The sequence below is a fragment of the Trachinotus anak genome, unplaced genomic scaffold, assembly GCF_046630095.1.
Source record: "Trachinotus anak isolate AG129_WGS33_773 ecotype Australia unplaced genomic scaffold, CSIRO_AGI_Tana_v1 ptg000004l, whole genome shotgun sequence".
In the NCBI taxonomy this organism is placed as follows: Eukaryota; Metazoa; Chordata; class Actinopteri; order Carangiformes; family Carangidae; genus Trachinotus; species Trachinotus anak.
In genome coordinates this window covers 10,001-29,041 of record NW_027273855.1, presented here as the reverse complement: position 1 = coordinate 29,041, position 19,041 = coordinate 10,001, and the positions used below count along the sequence as shown (strand labels likewise).

At 42.9% G+C, this 19,041-nt stretch overlaps 1 protein-coding gene across 5 annotated transcripts in view; it reads right to left on the bottom strand.

Moving 5' to 3' along the window:
- The window catches only part of atp2b3b (ATPase plasma membrane Ca2+ transporting 3b), a 46,718-nt gene that overhangs the window by 21,143 nt on the left and 6,534 nt on the right, over window positions 1–19,041 (bottom strand). For all 5 annotated transcript variants that reach the window (XR_011690703.1, XM_071475033.1, XM_071475035.1 and 2 more), the window contains exons 3-21: window positions 17,920–18,177; window positions 16,873–16,998; window positions 15,382–15,507; window positions 13,453–13,494; window positions 13,113–13,277; window positions 12,759–12,830; window positions 12,501–12,643; window positions 11,810–11,942; window positions 10,533–10,642; window positions 10,285–10,419; window positions 8,438–8,544; window positions 8,240–8,315; window positions 4,756–4,914; window positions 4,443–4,622; window positions 3,091–3,178; window positions 2,895–3,001; window positions 2,066–2,257; window positions 787–1,000; window positions 415–626 (exon numbers count right to left, since the gene is read on the bottom strand). Coding sequence is in view for 4 of the 5 variants with exons in the window: in XM_071475033.1 (XP_071331134.1) it covers window positions 415–626; window positions 787–1,000; window positions 2,066–2,257; window positions 2,895–3,001; window positions 3,091–3,178; window positions 4,443–4,622; window positions 4,756–4,914; window positions 8,240–8,315; window positions 8,438–8,544; window positions 10,285–10,419; window positions 10,533–10,642; window positions 11,810–11,942; window positions 12,501–12,643; window positions 12,759–12,830; window positions 13,113–13,277; window positions 13,453–13,494; window positions 15,382–15,507; window positions 16,873–16,998; window positions 17,920–18,177 (2,645 nt within the window). In the remaining variant the exon portion in view is untranslated. The remainder of the gene's footprint in view (window positions 1–414; window positions 627–786; window positions 1,001–2,065; window positions 2,258–2,894; window positions 3,002–3,090; window positions 3,179–4,442; window positions 4,623–4,755; window positions 4,915–8,239; window positions 8,316–8,437; window positions 8,545–10,284; window positions 10,420–10,532; window positions 10,643–11,809; window positions 11,943–12,500; window positions 12,644–12,758; window positions 12,831–13,112; window positions 13,278–13,452; window positions 13,495–15,381; window positions 15,508–16,872; window positions 16,999–17,919; window positions 18,178–19,041) is intronic.

The window sequence follows — 19,041 nt, the reverse complement described above, 5'->3', positions numbered from 1 at the left end:
GCAGACCCCCCCACCCTGAGCCCGGTTCTGTTGGAGGTTTCTTCCTGTTAAAGGGAGTTTTTCCTCCCCCCTGTCGCCAAGCGCTGCTCTTTGTGGGAACTGTTGGGTTTTTCTCTGTAACAAAGTAAGGTCTTGACCTTACCCTGTAAAGAGCCTCGAGATAATGTATATTATGATTTGGCGCTATACAAATAAAACAGAATTGAATGGAATTAAAATACAGTTTTTTTCTGTTTATTAATGTTATTAAACCTTTTTAAATCTATTTTATTGTATCTCATTGTCACAGTTCTGATTTGATTTGTGCTTTTTTTGGCCTCTCAGTCTGTGAAGCACCAACCTGTATGAAAAGTGCTGTATAAATAAAGTTTGGTTGATTGATTCTCTCTCTCCTCCTTAAAGGGTTAACCTCACCTGCACGGCAAATGTCCCCAGGACGATGGAACAGAAGATGGGGTTGGAGAATATGCCGTCGAAGACGTTCCTCTCTCCATGGATCTTGCGGGCGTTGATCTCGTTGAACAGCTGCATGAGGACGAAGGTGTTGAAGATGATGGTGTAGTGCTCGGAGGGGGGGGAGTGGAGCGGAGCGTTACGCCCACTGTCGATGTTAAACATGCGCTCGCCTGCAGGTAAGGAAGAGAAGGAGGAGAGAGACGGGTTTGATCTGCTGCAGGACAAACACACCTCTGAGATGGATGTGTGTGTGTTTGCCTCATTGTCTCTGCATGTGTGTGTGTGTGTGTGTGTGTGTGTGTGTGTGTGTGTGTGTGTGTGTGTATGTACCAATGAACAGCAGGGTGAAGATGATGACCAGCTGGTACACTCCATGTCCCAGGATGTTCTTCATCATGGTCAGTGAGATGAGCGGGTTGTTCCGGCCGTAGGGTTTCCGTAGCAACAGTGCCTCGGTGGGGGGCTCGGTGGCCAGAGCCAGAGAAGCGAACGTGTCCATGATCAGATTCACCCACAGCATCTGCACCGCCTTCAGAGGAGAGTCCTGCAGGGAGATTTGCAGCCAGAGGCCTGTGTCACGAACCATGTTCAGATGAGTCTGACTTCCCTGACCCCGACACTGGGGACGTGAGATGGCTGCCCCCCCCCAAATAACACTCTGATTAACTTCAACAGCTGTTTTGTGTCCACATGAATAACTACAGTCTGTTAATATATCATAAGTTTGTTTAATTTGCGTAGTTTCTTTCTGTTCCATGAGGTCATGGTCGGTTGTGGTGACGTACTGTTGTGTGTTTCTCTTTGTGCAGATGGTTTGTTTCAGTGTGTGACACTGAAAACAGACGTCACTCACACAAGTGGGATAAAACTGTTCTGCAGCTTTTACTTTGTGTAAAAGTTGGTGCACTCATGGCTGTGTGTGTGTTTGTGTGTGTGTGTGTGTGTGTGTGTGTGTGTGTGTGTGTGTGTGTGTGTGTGTGTAAACAGGTATTACTGATGGTGTGGGGACCTAAAGCTACAAAGTAACATTACGGGGACTTGTCTTCCTCATGAGGACACAAAGCAAATCCCCTTAATGCAAATCATTAAACTGTAAGGTGAAGGAGGTAAGGTTGGGGTTAGGGTTAGGCAAGTACTAGTTATGGTTAAGGTCAGAGTCTCCAGGAAATGAATGTAAGTCAGAGTAATGTCCTCTGAAGTCATGGAGACCTGACAGTAGGTTTCACTTATATGAGGAACAGGTAAAACACCTGTTATTCCAACGTGTGAGTATTAACACATTATTTCAAGGTGGTTAGCCATCATGCTAACCTTACAGTCACATCAAATAAACAGCCTTCTTGTGTTGTGACAGAGGAATAGGTGAAAACTGCTCTTTTTAAAATATATTATTAATAATAATAATGCATACATACATAATCATAAGCAGGTTGTTATCCTTGAATAGGTGAATATAAATGTGTTTCCATGTAAATAATCTTGGTGCAAAAATGCATAACAAGCATTTGTCTTAGCAGATACAGTGTGATTGTGTCTGTGTGTCTGTTTTATGCGTGTGTGTAGGAATGCATGTGTGTCAGCCTGCATGTGTATTAATAGATCTGTCTACCTGAGTGATGCAGGCCCCAGTGAAGGCCACTATGACAGCCACTACATTGACCGTGAGCTGGAACTGCAGGAACTTAGAAATGCTATCGTAGACATTTCGTCCCCACATCACCGCCTTGACGATGCTGCTGAAGTTGTCGTCCGTCAGGATGATGTCAGACGCCTCTTTGGCCACGTCTGTCCCCGCAATACCCTGAGACAGAGATTGAGACGGAGTGAGGAGGAGACAGACGACTCATGACATGAATCACGTGAGCATCCGAGCGTCCAAATTATTTTGGACTGATGCTGCCTCAATATTGTGTTGTCCTGCCCCCAGGTGCTAACACTTGGCCTGAGTTAGAGCTGTGGCCAATATCAAACACACACTGTTCCAAAAAATGCTTCTGTTACAAATCAGATACAAGATATTGGCAGTTTTTAATATATTTATTCCTACTTAAACATATTAGTTATCTTAAAGGTCCCATATTATATAAAGTGATGATAAAGGTTTAGGTGCTTGTTTTTTCTTTTTGGTTGTGTTTTTTTTCTCTGTGACCTGACATGAAAATGAATGAGCATCTGTAAATAGGTGGATATTATGGATATCAACACTTCAAATAAAACACTGGAGAAGAGTTAAATATGGGACCTTTCAATCATTAATATATTTTGTATGTTTTTTAAGCAGTGGAATAAGAGAGAATCATGTTTTCAGTGTTGTACATAAGAGAGCACCTGTTCCTCAGTAAGCAGTTATATACTGTACTTCTACAACACATGAATGAGTAGCTGCAGAGGGTTTTAACACCAAATAAGCATGAACAGTGTTTAATGTGTCAGGTTACCATGGCGAAGCCGACATCAGCCTTCTTCAAAGCTGGTCCGTCATTGGTTCCATCTCCTGTTACTGCGACAACCTGCCTCTGCTCCACGATGCTGCTGTCAATGATGCCTGCACACAAACAGGAGGAAAAACCAGCTCTAGGTGTGTGTGTGTGTGTGTGTGTGTGTGTGTGTTAGGTTAATAAACCTGAGGCTCACCTTTAACCAGTGTGTGCTTGTCCGTTGGTGAAGATCGAGCCAACACACGGAGTTTGGGCCAGATTTTGTCGATGCGTTCCTGTTCAATCTGTCAGTCAGACAGAGAGAAAAGAGTGTGATGATGAATAAATAATAGAGAAGCTATTAACTGTTCCCTTGTTTCGCTCTGGATGTCATGTTGATCCAGAGCGTCAGGCAGATTTGGCAGCACTGTGAAACTGGCTCTTTGACCACACCACACTCTCACACAATGATAATTTACACACAGCATTTAAATTTAAATTTTAATTCACACTTCAGAACCTCAGCTCTAATCAGCTGCTAATCCATCCCATTAAACATTCTGCTGAATTCAAATGATAGAGTTAAATGGGTGAGATGAAAGCACCAACTTCAGAGGATAAGACCACATCAGTGGTGATGAAGGATGGGAACCAGACGTGACTCACTGTGGAACAGACCAGCGAACAGCAGTTTACTCAAAGATCTTCATCCCTGCCGAGCTGGGGTGAAACAGTTTGGGTTTTTTGTATAATTGTATTTTTTTTAGTTATGAAAATGTGTAACGGTGGTGGAGAGTAACCCAGAGGGAATTACTGTAGTTTTTACTCCACTACATTTATTTGACAGCTTAACTTTTTCAGTAGCTGTCAGATTAAAATAAAATATAAATATATAGGTAATAAAATACTTCACGCTGTGGCTTCTAAACGTTTTGGTTTATGAACTCTCGTATAAAACAGCTAAAAAAAAAGCAAATATTCAAGAAAAGTCCAAAAAATTAAAATACAAATTTATGTTGCACAACAGTGATTTTTCTTCTGACCCCTCAGATTTATCCTGTGACCCTTTGGAGGAACCCGACGCCTATGTTGGGAACCAGTGGACAAATATACTTAACTGTATTAGTTGTATTGTAATAACTAGCTCCATCTGAGCTGATGGACTGAACATCTATGATTGGACCAATATAATATGTGAACACAGAGATGGATCGATCTCTGTATCCTGTGTTTAACTGATTCTTTGTTTTTGTACCAGTTGTGAAGTTGACTGTGGTCACATGACTTATATTCATCAAACTTATGTCTGATGGAGCAAACTCTTTGTCTCTTAATCTTCTGATTGAAAAGAGACAGTTTGTGACCAGTGTGTGTGGCGGATGAATGAATCTCTGACTGAAAGTGAGTTTAAATTTGAGGCTTGATGGAAGCGGTCAATCTCAGTGGGTCATCCCACCACAGCTGCTGGTTTTTTGAATTCTTCCGTTTCCCATTCATTTTAATTTATTACAACAGAAAACTTTTCAGTAAGTTTACTCTGCACTTAACGAACCCACGACCCCAGCTCACCTCTCCTTTCTCGTTCCTGATTCGTCGGTTGAAGTCTTTGCCCTCTAGACAGATGAAGTCATCCCCGGGGTGGATGATGCCACATTTAGCAGCGATGGCCCTGGCTGTGTTGATGTTGTCACCAGTCACCATTCGCACCGTGATGCCTGCACGCTGACACTTACGGATGGCCTCAGGCACCTTAGAGAGACAAGGAAGTTAGTTCAAAATGCAGTGTCAGTTATTCTTTAAATACAGATTAAAGAATAATGGATCACACACACTCACAACACCAACTGAAACTAAACACACACACACACTCCACAGTGTCTACCTCAGGCCGCACAGGGTCCTCTATCCCAACCACAGTGATGCAGGTCAGCTCCGTCACTATCTCCGCCTCGTTGTCCCACTCCGGCTCCGGATTAGACGGCAGGTCACGGTATGCAATGCAGATGGTCCTCAACCCCTCACAGGCCATCGGCTCAATCACCTATTAATCAATAATCATCACCGTGTTTACATCATCTGATGCTGAACTGGATTAAATTAGCTGCTGGTCTGACAAGGCTTTGAGTAGCTCTGTGGGACTCTGTGACACAGCTGAGGGGAAAGACCCCCAGCCAACCGCAGACAGCAGAGCGGACACAATGTGATGTGAAGGAGAGGAGACATAAAGCTGCCACGAAGCAAACCGAGCAGCTGAGCTGGAATAAAGTTGTGTAAGAGGAGAGTTATTTTTCTCACGGCACAAGCTGCGTTGATCATGAGCCAGATTTAGGTCAGTCAGCCTGTCAGTCAGAGAAACAATGCCCGCTCAGCCTGCACAGGCTCATCTACTGTACGTGGAGCAGATACATGTGCTGCTAAATATTTTAGTTACAACTACACTGATCTGCAAAGCACTTTCATGTGCACCAGATCTGGAAGCCTCAGTTTTCGCTGGTGTTTAGTGTGATTGCAGCTGTGGTTGTTTATCTGTGATGTGGGAGATGTTTTTACTGATGGATATTTAAGGTACAGTGTGAACAGCTGAGTCAGTGAAGCAGTTTTCTTACAGAGATTCAGTAGCATCATAAAATCCAGAATTTCCCTCAGTATGTATCTTTCCATCTGTCTAGAAGCCAGCCAGCACTGCAGAGCCTGTACAGAGGGTCTTTATGACAGCAGGTGAATGTTGAGGTGATCATAACAGCTTCAGGATGTAATAACTTCATTTACACGTCATCTCAAGTGTTTTCAAATAACCTGATAGTTTCTCAAAGTTTGTCTCGCATTCATTTTGTCAGATATGATCATAATCATCGGGACATGAGACACTAACTGGGTCTGATGAGAAAACACTGAACAGAAAGACTGAACCAGAGTAGATTATCTCAAGTTGTGCAGCTGTTACAACAGCTGTCAAAATAACATTTTTAAGATGATTTGATATTTTGTGAGATATATTTGATGAGCATATGATAAGAAGATTGATACCACACTTATATCTGTACGCTGAATAATGTATTTCCGTGGTTTCCAACTCAAGTCCCATTTGAGAATCTCAAAAATGTTGGCGGCCCACATCTGACCCCGTATCAACGGTATCAACCCAGAGGACAAATTATGTCACAGAGCGTTTTTATTTTGATAATGATCGAACATTCAGAATGGAACTGAGATCAGAGGAAACATGTAGGAAGCTGAATTTCTCCTCTGTCGATGTTTTGTGTCTGCAATGTTTTATAATCTTTTAGTGCTCAGTCAATGATGTGGTCCGCCCAGCAACAACATTAAAGTTCCTATCTTGGCTTATCACAGTGAGGCCTTTTTTAATGGTTTAAAGATAAAGACCTGAAAAAAATTACAAGTTAGGTTTGGAACCACTGCTGTATTGAGCTGGAGCCATCAGCAGGTTAGCTTAGCTTAGCACAAAGACTGGAGGCAGTGGGAAACAGCTGGCGGTGCTCTGTCCTAAATTCAACGTGAACGTGGAGGAGCTGTGGAGACCAAACCCTGAGCTAAAAGAGGGAACAGTGGACTGAGAGTCATCAGGTGACACAGACACCAATAAATCAATTATCACTTTGCTCTGTAACTGCTGATACATCAGTGTCATGTACACAACTTGTTGCTGCCAGTTATAAAAAATGAGTAGTTGCAGGTTTAACGGGACCGTTTGTTTTCTCTGCTGCTGAACGTGGTTTCATGTCAGGAGCAGGTGGAGGTGACGGTCTCCTGAGCAGCTACATCTTCAGGATGGACAGGAGGCTACAGTGAGTCACTCAGGACAGTGACAAGATGGGAGGATCGGACAGGAGCAATGTTCCCTCTAAGCTGCGCGCTTGCGCAATCGCGCACTGCTCACACATTCTCAGCGCACAAGAAAATCTATACAGCGCATAAAATAAAATTCAACATAAACTGTAAATTAATTAGAGCAATAACATTTTTTCTGTAACTTTTTGCAGTGTAACACAGTGAGTGACAGATGTCCAGCCAATGATACGATACGGTTCACTTCCGCTACGCAGCCAATCACAGCATTGACATTGCTTACGTAGGTGCCCTTCCCATACGCGCCGCGGCGCAGTGCAAGATAGCGAGCTAACAACAGTGCATTTCATTTTCAGTGGGTCAAATCACTGACATTAAAAGTAAACGAATGGAAATTGCTGCTGTAATTTGATTCTTTTAATAAGCCATGTAACTTGCTATGATCCCAGGTGTTGATCAGGTGTGATACTGGTGTGTGGCCACAGCGTGCACATCTGATGTTGTTCACAATGGTCCTCAGTGTGCTCAGGGAGCTTGTGTGTGCCCAGACACATGGAAAATTAGAGGGAACATTGGACAGGAGCTAGCTGGTTAGCATGCTAACTTCAGTAGAAGAACAGATGTGATAGAGACAAGAGTTAACATCCATATTCATAAAGAATTAAGTTTATGTACAGCTTAAACATAAAGAACAAGCGGCCTCTAGTTTAAGCTAAACCTCATACAGAAATAGGATGGTTCCAATCATCTCAGCAGGAAGGTGTAGGAGCGTCTCCCAAAATGTCACACTGCTCCTTTCAGTGACCACAGAGAGGAGACAGAGGTGTGATGACAACGTTAAACCCTTATTCTACTATGATGACTGTGGTGTTGCCTCTCTCTGCAAAGGGCAGATGATGATGTAAGCACCGGATGGTTTTAAAAAGATGTTTTAAAAAAACGTTGTCAGCAGGTGAGAGTCTGTGCTCAAAAGTGATATTTTTATTAACCAAATACTACAAACAAAAAACAAAAATGAATCCCGGGCAATTCAAAGAAAAAGAACTTAAACCATATCAAACAAATTCTAAAATTGCAGCCTCACTACAAGCTGCCACCTGCTCTACGTCTTTCTCTCTCTCTCTCTCTGACCCCTGAATAGCTTGCACTTAATCTTCACCTATGTGGAGCATACCATCCTCCCACACTACCACTCCCCACACTAAATTCTCCTAACTGGATCTGACAGCCCACACCTGTTTCCTCTCTCCCTAATTGAGCAGCCAATCAACCCCACTCAGAGAGTCCACTGGACACGTCCAACGTAGGCTGACCCTTCCAAAATAAATCACCAAAATATCTTCAAACTTATCTATAGAAAAATCAAACCCTGAAGAAAATTAATAGAAACATTTACTCAAAACTCCAACAATGATAATAACAATGATAATGTGGGGGATTAGGGCACAGTGAAAAGGGAATAGAACAACCTTTTCACAATGACCTAACACAATTAATTTCAGAATAAAATACTCAAGATATTCTTCTGCACCTGGGAGCTTTAAATGATCGAGTCTCACCTGTTTGACCATCTCGTCTCTGTCACGTGGTCGGAAACTGCGCGATTCTCCGTTAGCATCCAGGATGTAGGAACATCTGGAGAGAAATCACAGACAGAAAATAGTGACACAGCAAAAAAAAGTTTGGGTCATGTGATCCAACGTCATCAGGTCAACTGATTTCTCTGTGCACGTCCCTCAGCTTCACCCGTCACTCACTTCTTTAGCATAATTTCAGAAGCTCCTTTGCTGTAGAGGCGGAAGGAACCGTCAGGAAGCTTGATCACTGTACTCATGGATTTACGCACTGAGTTGAATGTATACACCTGAGAGAGAGAGAGAGAGAGAGAGAGAGAGAGAGAGAGAGAGAGAGATTATTTTCCAGTATCTGTATTTTACTTGAATATTATTTTTCTTAGAATCAGAATCTGGTTTATTCGCAGGTTTTCTATCATATGAGGAATTTGTTTTGGTGTTTTAGTGCAAAACAGTAAAAAAGATATAAACAAAGATAAAACAAACAGGTACTGCAGGTCAGATCACTGAAATATAGATAAAAATTATTATCATTATTTACAATAAAGATGTGAAAAAATATTATAGACTAAAGTAATCACAGTTAAATCCTGTTGCTGCATTTATGAACAGCTCAGTTTGAACCTGTCGGTGTCTGACGATGCTTCGTTAGATAAAGATGAGGCAGAAGCTTCTTCACCAGAGACCACGACCTGATCTTCACTCCATGTTTGATGTTTGAGAAACAAAGAAACTTTCCTTTGGTTTTAAATGTTTGCTGTGTTTACTATGACCAAACTTCATCACTGCCTACTAAGAGACAACGTGTCGAGGTGGAACATTAGCTGCTGTTTTTATGCTGTGGTTGGTCAAATGACTTAAGGTCATACAGGCTTTGTATCATATTCTACGAGCTTGTTATTCTACAGGTTCCACAAATAGGCCAGTGCATGCAGTGGGTTGTTTCAGAGTCATTAGGCTCTGTAGATGTGGACCAATACAAGTATTTTTAAAATCAAGTAGTGCAGTACTTTAACTCCAGTAAAAATTTGACTGAACAACGTTCACTTGTATTGGAGGAATATTTGAGCATCAGATCTCTACTGGAGCTGTGTACTTTGTCCACCTCTGGTTGTAACTGAGGGTTTACACCTGCACCAGTGTAATAAACGGTGATGTTGGCTCGTCAGGCTCAGAGGACACAGGATCACTGTGAAGCAGGTGCAATCAGCTACACCCTTATCATGAATAACGCTTGTTATACAGTCCTGTGAGACCCTACGTGGGTTTAGCAGAGACTTTTCTGGTACAAGTAACACTTCAGGTGTTGTTTTTCCTTACATCAGCTTTCTTCCTCTACCACTGCAGGTAGAGAACTTCTGCTTGGCTATTTGGATGAAAGAACAGATTTCTAGCCTCTGTCACGGCTGTAGACTCAAAGTTTTGTTGCTCTGTTTCTCTGGGAGGGTAACGAGAGAGAGAGAGACCCTGTGAATCCTTTGTCTCTACGACTGCAGGGAAGTTACGCCGGTGCCATCTGTGATGTCTTGCAGTAAATTACAACTCAATACAGAGTGAGACATGCTACATCATCAAAAGTGCAACCAACTGCAGCTGTGTGTTCTGACCTACATCAGGAACCCTGACTGTGCCAAACTACCACACGAGCTTCCAACTGTGATATCAAATGTGCCTGTATAGTAAAGCTTTCTGCCAAAATGTGTAGAGGTTTGCTGGACAATTCTGATATTGCCTTTTGTTTATGTAAGTATTTATTGTTTTTCATCTATGTATATCAACGAAATATCAATATACTGTAATATACAATAGAAACCTCCTGCAGCCATGTTTGCATATGAGGTGATCCCACATGACATCCTGACCCTGCCAATATAACACAGTGTAAAGGGGTCAAATGTTCCACATGTACATATGAGTCAGATATAAGTTCTAATAACTGTGATAAAGTCCTCTGATGAGGCTGCAGTAGGTAACTATCTCTATGAATACACTATAACCTGTGAAGGAGGATGTGGTGCACGGTCTCCTACCTTGTACAGTCTCTCCTCAGGGATCTGCTCTCTGACAGGGGTGTAGTCCTGCTGTAGATCTAATACAAATCCCAGCAGGCCACACTCCGTCTTGTTGCCCACCTGCTTGGCCAGACCCCCCTCCACATCAGGAGGCTGATGGAGAGAACGAGTAACGACGAGACGAGAGGAAACAAAGCACATAAATACATAAAGGCTGAGAAGGACTTTCTGCAAAACAACACCATCTCTGTCGGTGCATGACTCACTAAGATCTTTGAGGTGTAGGCGCTGTTGATAGCGATCGCATTGACTAACAGGTCCAGGGTCCGGGGGTTGATCTGTCCAGGGTCGGGGATCACTCGGTGGTGCACCTCACCTGGGCAACAACAACCTATCTTTAATACATCTGAATAAAAACCTCTGAAGATTCAACCTACAAGCTTCCTCCACCTGCTGCTGTTACCTGACAGTGTGAGGAGGACATGACACTGAGGAGATCAGTATATCAGTAGATTTATTCTGACCTGACTATGGAAACAGTTTAAATTAAAGATTTATCTGCTATAGAATAAAAGTTTATTTCTTTTTGTGATATATTGAGCTTAAGGCCAAGCAACAGGTTTCGGGGGTATATGTTGTAAAGTCATGTAGCACAGTTTAAAGGGTCATTCCACCAGTTTTACACATGAAGTTCAGTTTCTTCATCATGGAGAAAATGACTGCGCCTGTGGGACCAGTCGAGCTTCATCAAGTCTGAGAAAATAACGACGATGATGTTATCAGGCTCATCTCACCTTAGACCTGGTGGCTACAAAAAAAGAGATACTGCTACTGACTTACAATGGTACCGAGTTGCATTTTGGGAAGTGTAGTATTTTGACCCATTTGACTCATACTAGTGATAGAAGTCAGGGTATCTCAGCAGCGTTTCCCATACATAGGCTCAACCTGCACGGAAGATAAAATCACTTGGTTTTCACACTTTATTTAACTGCAGTAACATGGGGACTAGAGGCTTCTCTATGTGCCACCTATCGATAGCCTGCATGTGAGGCGTTTAGGGAACCTCAGTAAATTGTAGCCATAGAAAATAACCTGGGTGACACATGAGTCTCTGTGTGCACATCAGTCACACAACACATCACCCAAAACCACAGTAAGTTCTCAGCCTGTGGGAAACACTGCACAGCCTCAGCCTCATTAGTAATTCTTCATTTACAACAGGAAAATATAATATGGGCAAAATACACTGAGAAGAAGACAGAGGTGGCTGAATTTGATCCAGTGTGGATGGAGATATATTTCATACAGTTAGAAAATATTTCACTAACTAATAACAGCAGTAACATAGATGCCACTTATTAGTGAAAAACACACATATAAAACTGTGCATCATCTCTAGCTCTCCTCCCTCATGTGACAGAGTTTCGTTGAAACACTCTAGTGACGACACAGAAACTCTGATTCACCTCATGACCCCGATCAAAAAAGACATGCTCCTTGAATTTTATCTCATTATAATTCCTGAGTTTTTTACACTCACCTAAGTAAGTCTGCACGACAGTCATGCGGTTGGTGGTGAGGGTGCCGGTTTTGTCGGAGCAGATGGCCGTGGCGTTGCCCATGGTCTCGCACGCATCCAGGTGGCGGACAAGGTTGTTGTCCTTCATCATTTTCTACACGTGACAGAGTGATGGAGAGCAGAGGGATGTGCGAGGGGTGGAACGAAGGTTGGGGTAAGAGCGAACGATTATGGATAGAGGTGGGGTAGAAGGACAGAGGCAGAAGGAAATGGATTGATGGAAGAAAGGAGAGAGGGAGGCGGGAAAAATTCAGCACCTGTTCACTGAAATGAAAAAAAATCCAGGAGTAGATATGATCAGATATAAGATGCTTTTTTTCTTTGCATATAACTTGTGCAAAGACTGATATTGACCTAGTGTGGGTAAAGAATGGTAACTGATGTAGGCTAACATGGTGCAGGACCATTACACACATCATGATACACAGCACCTTCTGATCAGATCTAACAGTTACCAGCTTCCATTAGGACACGTTAACAAAAAAATAACACCAACTGAAATATACTGTTCTTTCAACAGACCTACATCTGAATGGTAAACTCACACAGTCTGTATTACTCAGGTTTGATTATTACACACCATCTTGTCACAGGTTCATCCTGGTTAAAGGACCAGTAACTATGTTCACTCATTAAACTGGGGGGGGTCTACCTTGACAGAGTAAGCCAGAGAGATGGTGACAGCGAGAGGTAAGCCTTCTGGGACAGCCACCACCAGCACTGTGACTCCAATGATGAAGAACTTGACAAAGTACTGGATGTAGACCGGAGTACACTCTGCCAACCAGGTGTGTCCTGCAACACACACCACACTACACATCAGGGCCACACAAAGAGTCTGATCCACAGAGTCTTACTCAGCAGGATGGAGAAATGTGTGTGTCTGCTGGGAGGTTGTATACACACAGACCTTCGACGACAAACGTGTTGATGACAAAGTACAGCACCAGGATGATGACGGTGATGGCTGACATCACCAAGCCTGCAGGGAGACAGTTTGTCAGAGTCACTCATCAGCCTGTTGGGACTTATTTTAGGTAATGTGAGGTAATGAATGGGCCCTGAAAAAAAACAACACACTTCACTCCTCTATCCTGAGAATATCACCCTCTACGTGTCTGTTACCGAGCAGCAGTGAAACACAATCCTGAGTGTGAGTCGTTGCACCTTATCTTCACGTCTCGTCTTCAGAAAGAACGCCGCCGCTCGGCTACAGACTCTACTCGTGTGAAACCTGCTCGGTTCAGGTGTGACATCTCTTTACCTGCTTTGCCGATCTGAACAGCCAGCTTGGTGAGTTTGCCCTGCAACACACTCTTCTCTTTCTTTGGAACGTTGGTCTTCTTCTTCTCTCTGTCCTCCACCTCCCCTCCCTCTGCGCTCTTCAGGGGTTGCATCTCCATGGCAACGCCCTCATCCTTCTTCTTGGCTGAAACACACACACACACAAGACATAGGCTATACATTCTCTTCAGCAACTCAAGTCACATCTAAACCAAGCTTTACACACACACACACACACACACACACACAAACACACACACACACACACACACACACACACACACACACACACACACACACACGTGACGAGCTTTGTTTACCTTTGTTCTGATTGTTCTCCACAGCTCCATCAGGTTGTTTTCCTGTGAGAGAGGGAGGGCGAGTGAGACACAGGTAGACATGAAGGGAACAGGAAGACAGAGAGAGACGTTCATGTGTCCATCAACAGCTCATATTTCTGATCTGGGAACAGCCAAAGACACACTTCCAGAAACAGAGAACCACAAAGAAACAATACCAAAGGGAAGAGAGATAAAGGTTCACACATCTTCATACACTGGGTCAGGAGACATTTTAAAAGTCCATCATAGGTCACTGTCACTTCACTGCACTGTGTACTGGGGTCCATTCACTGGCTGAGGAAAGGAGCAGGGCAGACAACGTTATGCTCACATACCATTGGTGACTGTGCTGTAACTGGCATCTGTGGAGATGAGCAACTGAGTACTGTCCTCTGGGTGGGGAGTGTGTGAGGAGGGAGGGTTTTGGGGGGCACATGAGAGGATTTGGCAAAAAGGGGAAAACAAAAGAGAGCAAAAAGGGAAGAATAAAAAACTCAGGTAGTGAATGTGTTTGTTTGCTGCTCTGCAGATGATTATAGAGACTGAAAAAAGTGAAAAGTAAACAGCCCCATAGAAAACCCACATAACATGAGGAAAAACTAACAAGTTATGGCATTTGTGTAAGTCTCATGAATAATGTATGAACTCCAGTAAATGACTGAATGATCCCGCCCACAGAGCCTGCAGTGACTGCAATACTCCCTGGTGCACAGCTAACACTTTGGAAACAGAATGAGGACGATAAGCGATGGAATAAGCATCATCAGTAACTTGTTTCTGCCCATTTCTGCATTTAATATGACAGTAACACCACACACATTCCCATGCAGGAGTGAGAGCTGCCATGAGTGCATTGATAATGATATTAATCTTAAGTGCTTCTGAAAGTATGTGTAGCCTGTATTGTTGTCTGCAGCTCTGACTGCAGGGCTCTTCCAAAACAAATCTGAGCAAAGACTAATGCTCCACACATTGACCAACCAAGACTCTTCCCTGAATCTCCCCGGCTCCCTCACTCTCCCCTGCTCTTTCAATAATTGATTCAATCTGCAGCCACTCGCTCTCTCTCTCTCTCTCCCTCAGATTAAGGGAGGGAAGAAGAAACAGGAGGAGAGTGCGACGGCAGAGACAGGAAAGTGAAAGAGGGCACAGGAGTGGGGTAAACGAGAGAGAGAGAGAGAGAGAGAGAGAGAAGAAAAGGTGGAGGAGCAGCGAGGATGTGTGACAGTGGGGTGGGGGGGGTGGGGGGGGGGGGCAGAGAGAGGGATGGAGAGGATGTGGGCTAAATTATCTACAAGGTTAAACTGGTGTGTTTCCTGCTGAGACTCTTATCTGAGATCAACTAACTATACACACACGTACACAAATGCACACTGCAGTGTGTGAGCATGGACAGATTCTGTGACAGTGGAGCGAGACAGACGTGGGAACCCCCCCCCACAACACTCCTACATGAAGGGAAAAGAAAACAACAATTTCTATTCGTTTTCTCTCTGTGTTTGTCTTGTGCATCTTTGTGGTCATTTTACATCTCTCTCTAATAAGTTGATTTACTTTCAAACCAGATATGAACAGTCTCTTTAAACAGAGGCCCCTGACCCTTGGGCCCCTGGGCCAGTGCCCTTTCAGTCCATTCCTGTGAGTGAGTGCAGGTTAACTGACTCGAGAGCAGTCAGACATATTCATGTATGAAAGAGACTGTCTTCTTTTTTATTAGCATCCATTTACTTTACTCCTTTATTGGTTTGTATGTTTCAAGAACAAAACCTCTCGTGCTTCTGATGTGTCACTAAACATTAAATCTGTTCATCTTGTTATATGAGGTGATAAAACTACCGAAACACTGCCATGTAAATATTCCTCTCTTTCCCTCTGTGGTGTCTCCGCTGGTTCCACTCCTCCACTCACCTTTCTTCTCCTTCCCATCTTCCTCCATCTCTCCAGCGCCCAGAAGGGTGAAGATGATGCCTGTCTGCGAGTTGACACCTACAGCTGTCACCAGCATCCTGCCCGAGCCCTCCATCACGTGGGTACCTTAACGTCCAAACAGAGTAAGATTTAGATTCAGTGAAGAAACCAGGGGTGGGTGTCCAGGTGCTCCCCCAAGTGGTGACTGAGGTGAAACAACAACCTGAGGTCTGAACATTTTTGTAAGGATCTTTAAAAGGTTCTTTCACAAAGTTTAATGAACAACATATGATAGATGGCCTGTTCTTTCCACTTGGGAAGAAGCGCTGAGAGTTCAGACAACATCAAAATACATCATCACGCAGGATCAACAGACCCTGACCCTGTCTTTAAAGTTAATCCAAAGCAGTCAGACAAAAGGTCGTTAGGTCAAAGAGTCTTGTAGAAGTCTAATGTTGGTGAATCTTTAAATTCATGTAAAAGGAAACACAGAGATTCTTTAAGTTTGAAAAGTCAAACCCTGTTTTTGTTTCGACTGACAGGATTTTGGCCATTTGGGGGCAGTAAACACGTCACTGACACATTATCGTCAACAGCTGTTCACTCACACATCAAAGTCAGAGGTCAGTTAGAGAATTTCAGCCCAATATTCATTCACCTTCCTTCTGCCTCTGTTTTGGGCTCCACCAGCTCTTGAGAAAAATTTCTGGCTCTTTAGCTGCTAAATGCTCCACTTTGTCCATGAGCTGGTCGCTAACTTCAGCTGCCTGCTGTTTGCTTCCAGTCAGGTTTATGAGAGCGGTTTCAATGAAAACAGGTGGTGGAGCAGCAACACTGAACCAGAACCACACCAACACCACAACAGCAAAGTCACAAAAACAAAGACACTTCAACTCTGTGACGCTGAGGTGAACCGTGAGTCGGGTGATAAATATCTGTGGTATGTGACAAACTGTTAATAAATAATACTGATTAGGAAACTAGACTCAGAAAGTTACCAACCAAACTCTACATTTCTCTGTGTTTATAGATTGATCCCAAATTCTAATTGGTTCTCCTCTTTAACACTCCTCTATAACATTAATGTGCTGAAACTGTTGTCATATATGCAAATACTTGTAAAACATGACCAGTTATAACAATGAAGCTATGGACTGAAATATGAATGGCATTAGTTCATTAGCATTAACACCTGACATTGAAATGTATATAAGCTACAGTACCGTAGTTTGTCCTGTTACTTTATTCACCTGTGCACACAGGAAAAAGACAAACTCAGCTTCAATAAGTGATATTTATTAAGTAGAGTCGTTTGTTGTATTATTATGATCATTAGTACTGAGGTGCGTTTATTTTTACCCAGGATATAATCAGATAATTTTTATAATCTGAGGTTTATGATGTTTCAAGAGTATTTTAGTCTCAAGTTTTTGTGCTCAAACACACACACACACGGTGAGAGAGAGAAAATTCAAAACAGTGACGACCAACCTGAGAGCAGCATTGGGTCTTTATCCACAGACTTGCGTACGTGGTCAGACTCTCCCGTCAGAGAGCTCTCGTCGATCTTCAGATCGTTGCCTTGAATCAGGATACCATCAGCTGGCAGCAGGTCCCCTGAACACACGCGAGCACAGATCAGTGTTTGATTCACCTTTTTGACGTGTCGTGGACATGTGAGGTGATACATACCTGTACAGCAGGGAAACAGGCTTATTTACATGTTACCAAGAGTTAGATGAGAAGATAAAAACCACTGAACATACAGTCAGGGGGTGATTAGCTTAGCTTAGCATGAAGACTGGATGGAGGGAGCAGCAGCAAGCCTGGCTATGTCCAAAGTTTAAAAGCTCTACCTACAAAACACCTCTAAATTTAAATAATTACACATTATATCGTGTTTATTTCATTCATACACAGACAAAAATTAAAAAACAAACATTTGTGTCTTGAGCAAGTGCAAAACCACTAGCTGTCATTTTATTTTTGTCATTCTAGCCAGGCTAGCAGTTTCCCCCTGTTTCTAGTCTTATGCTAAGCTAAGCTAATTGCCTGCTGCTTGCCTTTATATCAATACTTGGTGTACAGGTATGAGTTGGTATCTGTGGTGGTGGCGGCAGAGACAAGAGCCAAAAACACCAAACAGGAAGAAGAGTTTCCTGTTTGAAAAAGAGCTGCTGGATCATTTTTGTCCAGACTGAATCCAGTTTGAACATTTTGAGTCAGTGCTGTGAAGAGTTTTAAAAACACACTCAGTTCACTTTATGAAATGTAATTTACATTGATAAGAGACATTTGTTGAAATACTTATTCAAATATATTATTCATGATTATGGGTATTAGCAGTTAGCCGTTAGCACTATCTGTGATTTTCACTGCTGGTCAGGAAAAAAACATCAAAAATTTTTATTTTAGATATTTTTACAATTAATCATCCAGTTTGTAAAAATATCAATTGATTAATTAATAGTACAAATAATTTAGATGTACTCTACTCTACTACTCTTATATAAGAAGCATTTGCAGCGGCCTCCTCACCATATTTGACCTGGGCCACGTCCCCCACCACCATGTCAGCCACCGGGATCTGGATCACATTTCCTTTCCGCACAACAGTGAACTTCTGTTCCTGCTCGATCCGACTCTGTAGACCCCGGAACTGCTTTTCTTTGGACCAGTCATTGAACGCCGTCACCAGGACGACGCACACGACAGACAGCAGGATGGCAGCACCCTCTATCCAGCCGGTGTCGCCCTCGCCTTCGTCCTCTGCACCTCCTGACACGTTCCCACATGCTGGAGAGGCGGGACAGAGGAGAGGGGGGTTCGTCAGGGGTTTTGTGAATATTTTAGTTATCAAACAAATGGTGTGTGACCCAAATGTAAAGTCACCCAACACTAAAACAGATGACAGACATCAGAACATCCTGACTCTTTCTGCTGAGCCACAGGAAGACATTGAGGTTTGAGCTAAAACAAACAATATGGCCGACTGCAGCGGCTGTTACCTACAGCAGCTGCCTTTACTGGAGTTTGTGTTTATCATCATGTCATTTATGACCATTAACACATTAAAAAGAAAAGGTTCATGAGTGCAGATACTTGCTGCACCACTCTACCTAATGACATTAATGTGAGGAGAGTTTGCATGTGCTGCTGTTATCTGGAGAGCACTGTGGTTTCAATGGTCCCATGCTTCCCCTCTCTGTCTGCTGAGCCCACTTCCTCCCCACGATGACCTGTCGCTGTGGTGAACAGACCCAGAAAAGCTAATGGAAACAATTATTAGAGGTGATCCCTCTCATGTTTCCTCTCACCAGCTTTTGTCTGTTGTACTAGTGTCCTTTCGTTTTGTCATTAGATCATTACAGAGCAGATCTCTAGTTCCACACAACAAGAAGATGAATGAGAACAATATGTTGATTAATTAACAGTCTACACAAAACTCTCTTTTTAAAATAAGAATTTTTTTAGATGGAAATACTTTTGAATCTGTAAACTGTATGTCAGTTAATATATGTGAATACACCTGAGCTGATACTGCACCAGGATTAATGTCTTACTCATGAACTTTTAAATCTTTAAAGAAAAACTGTGTAACTTCAAAAAAGAGGAAATAACACATTCTTACAAATAAACAGCTGAATGTGTAAGAAACCA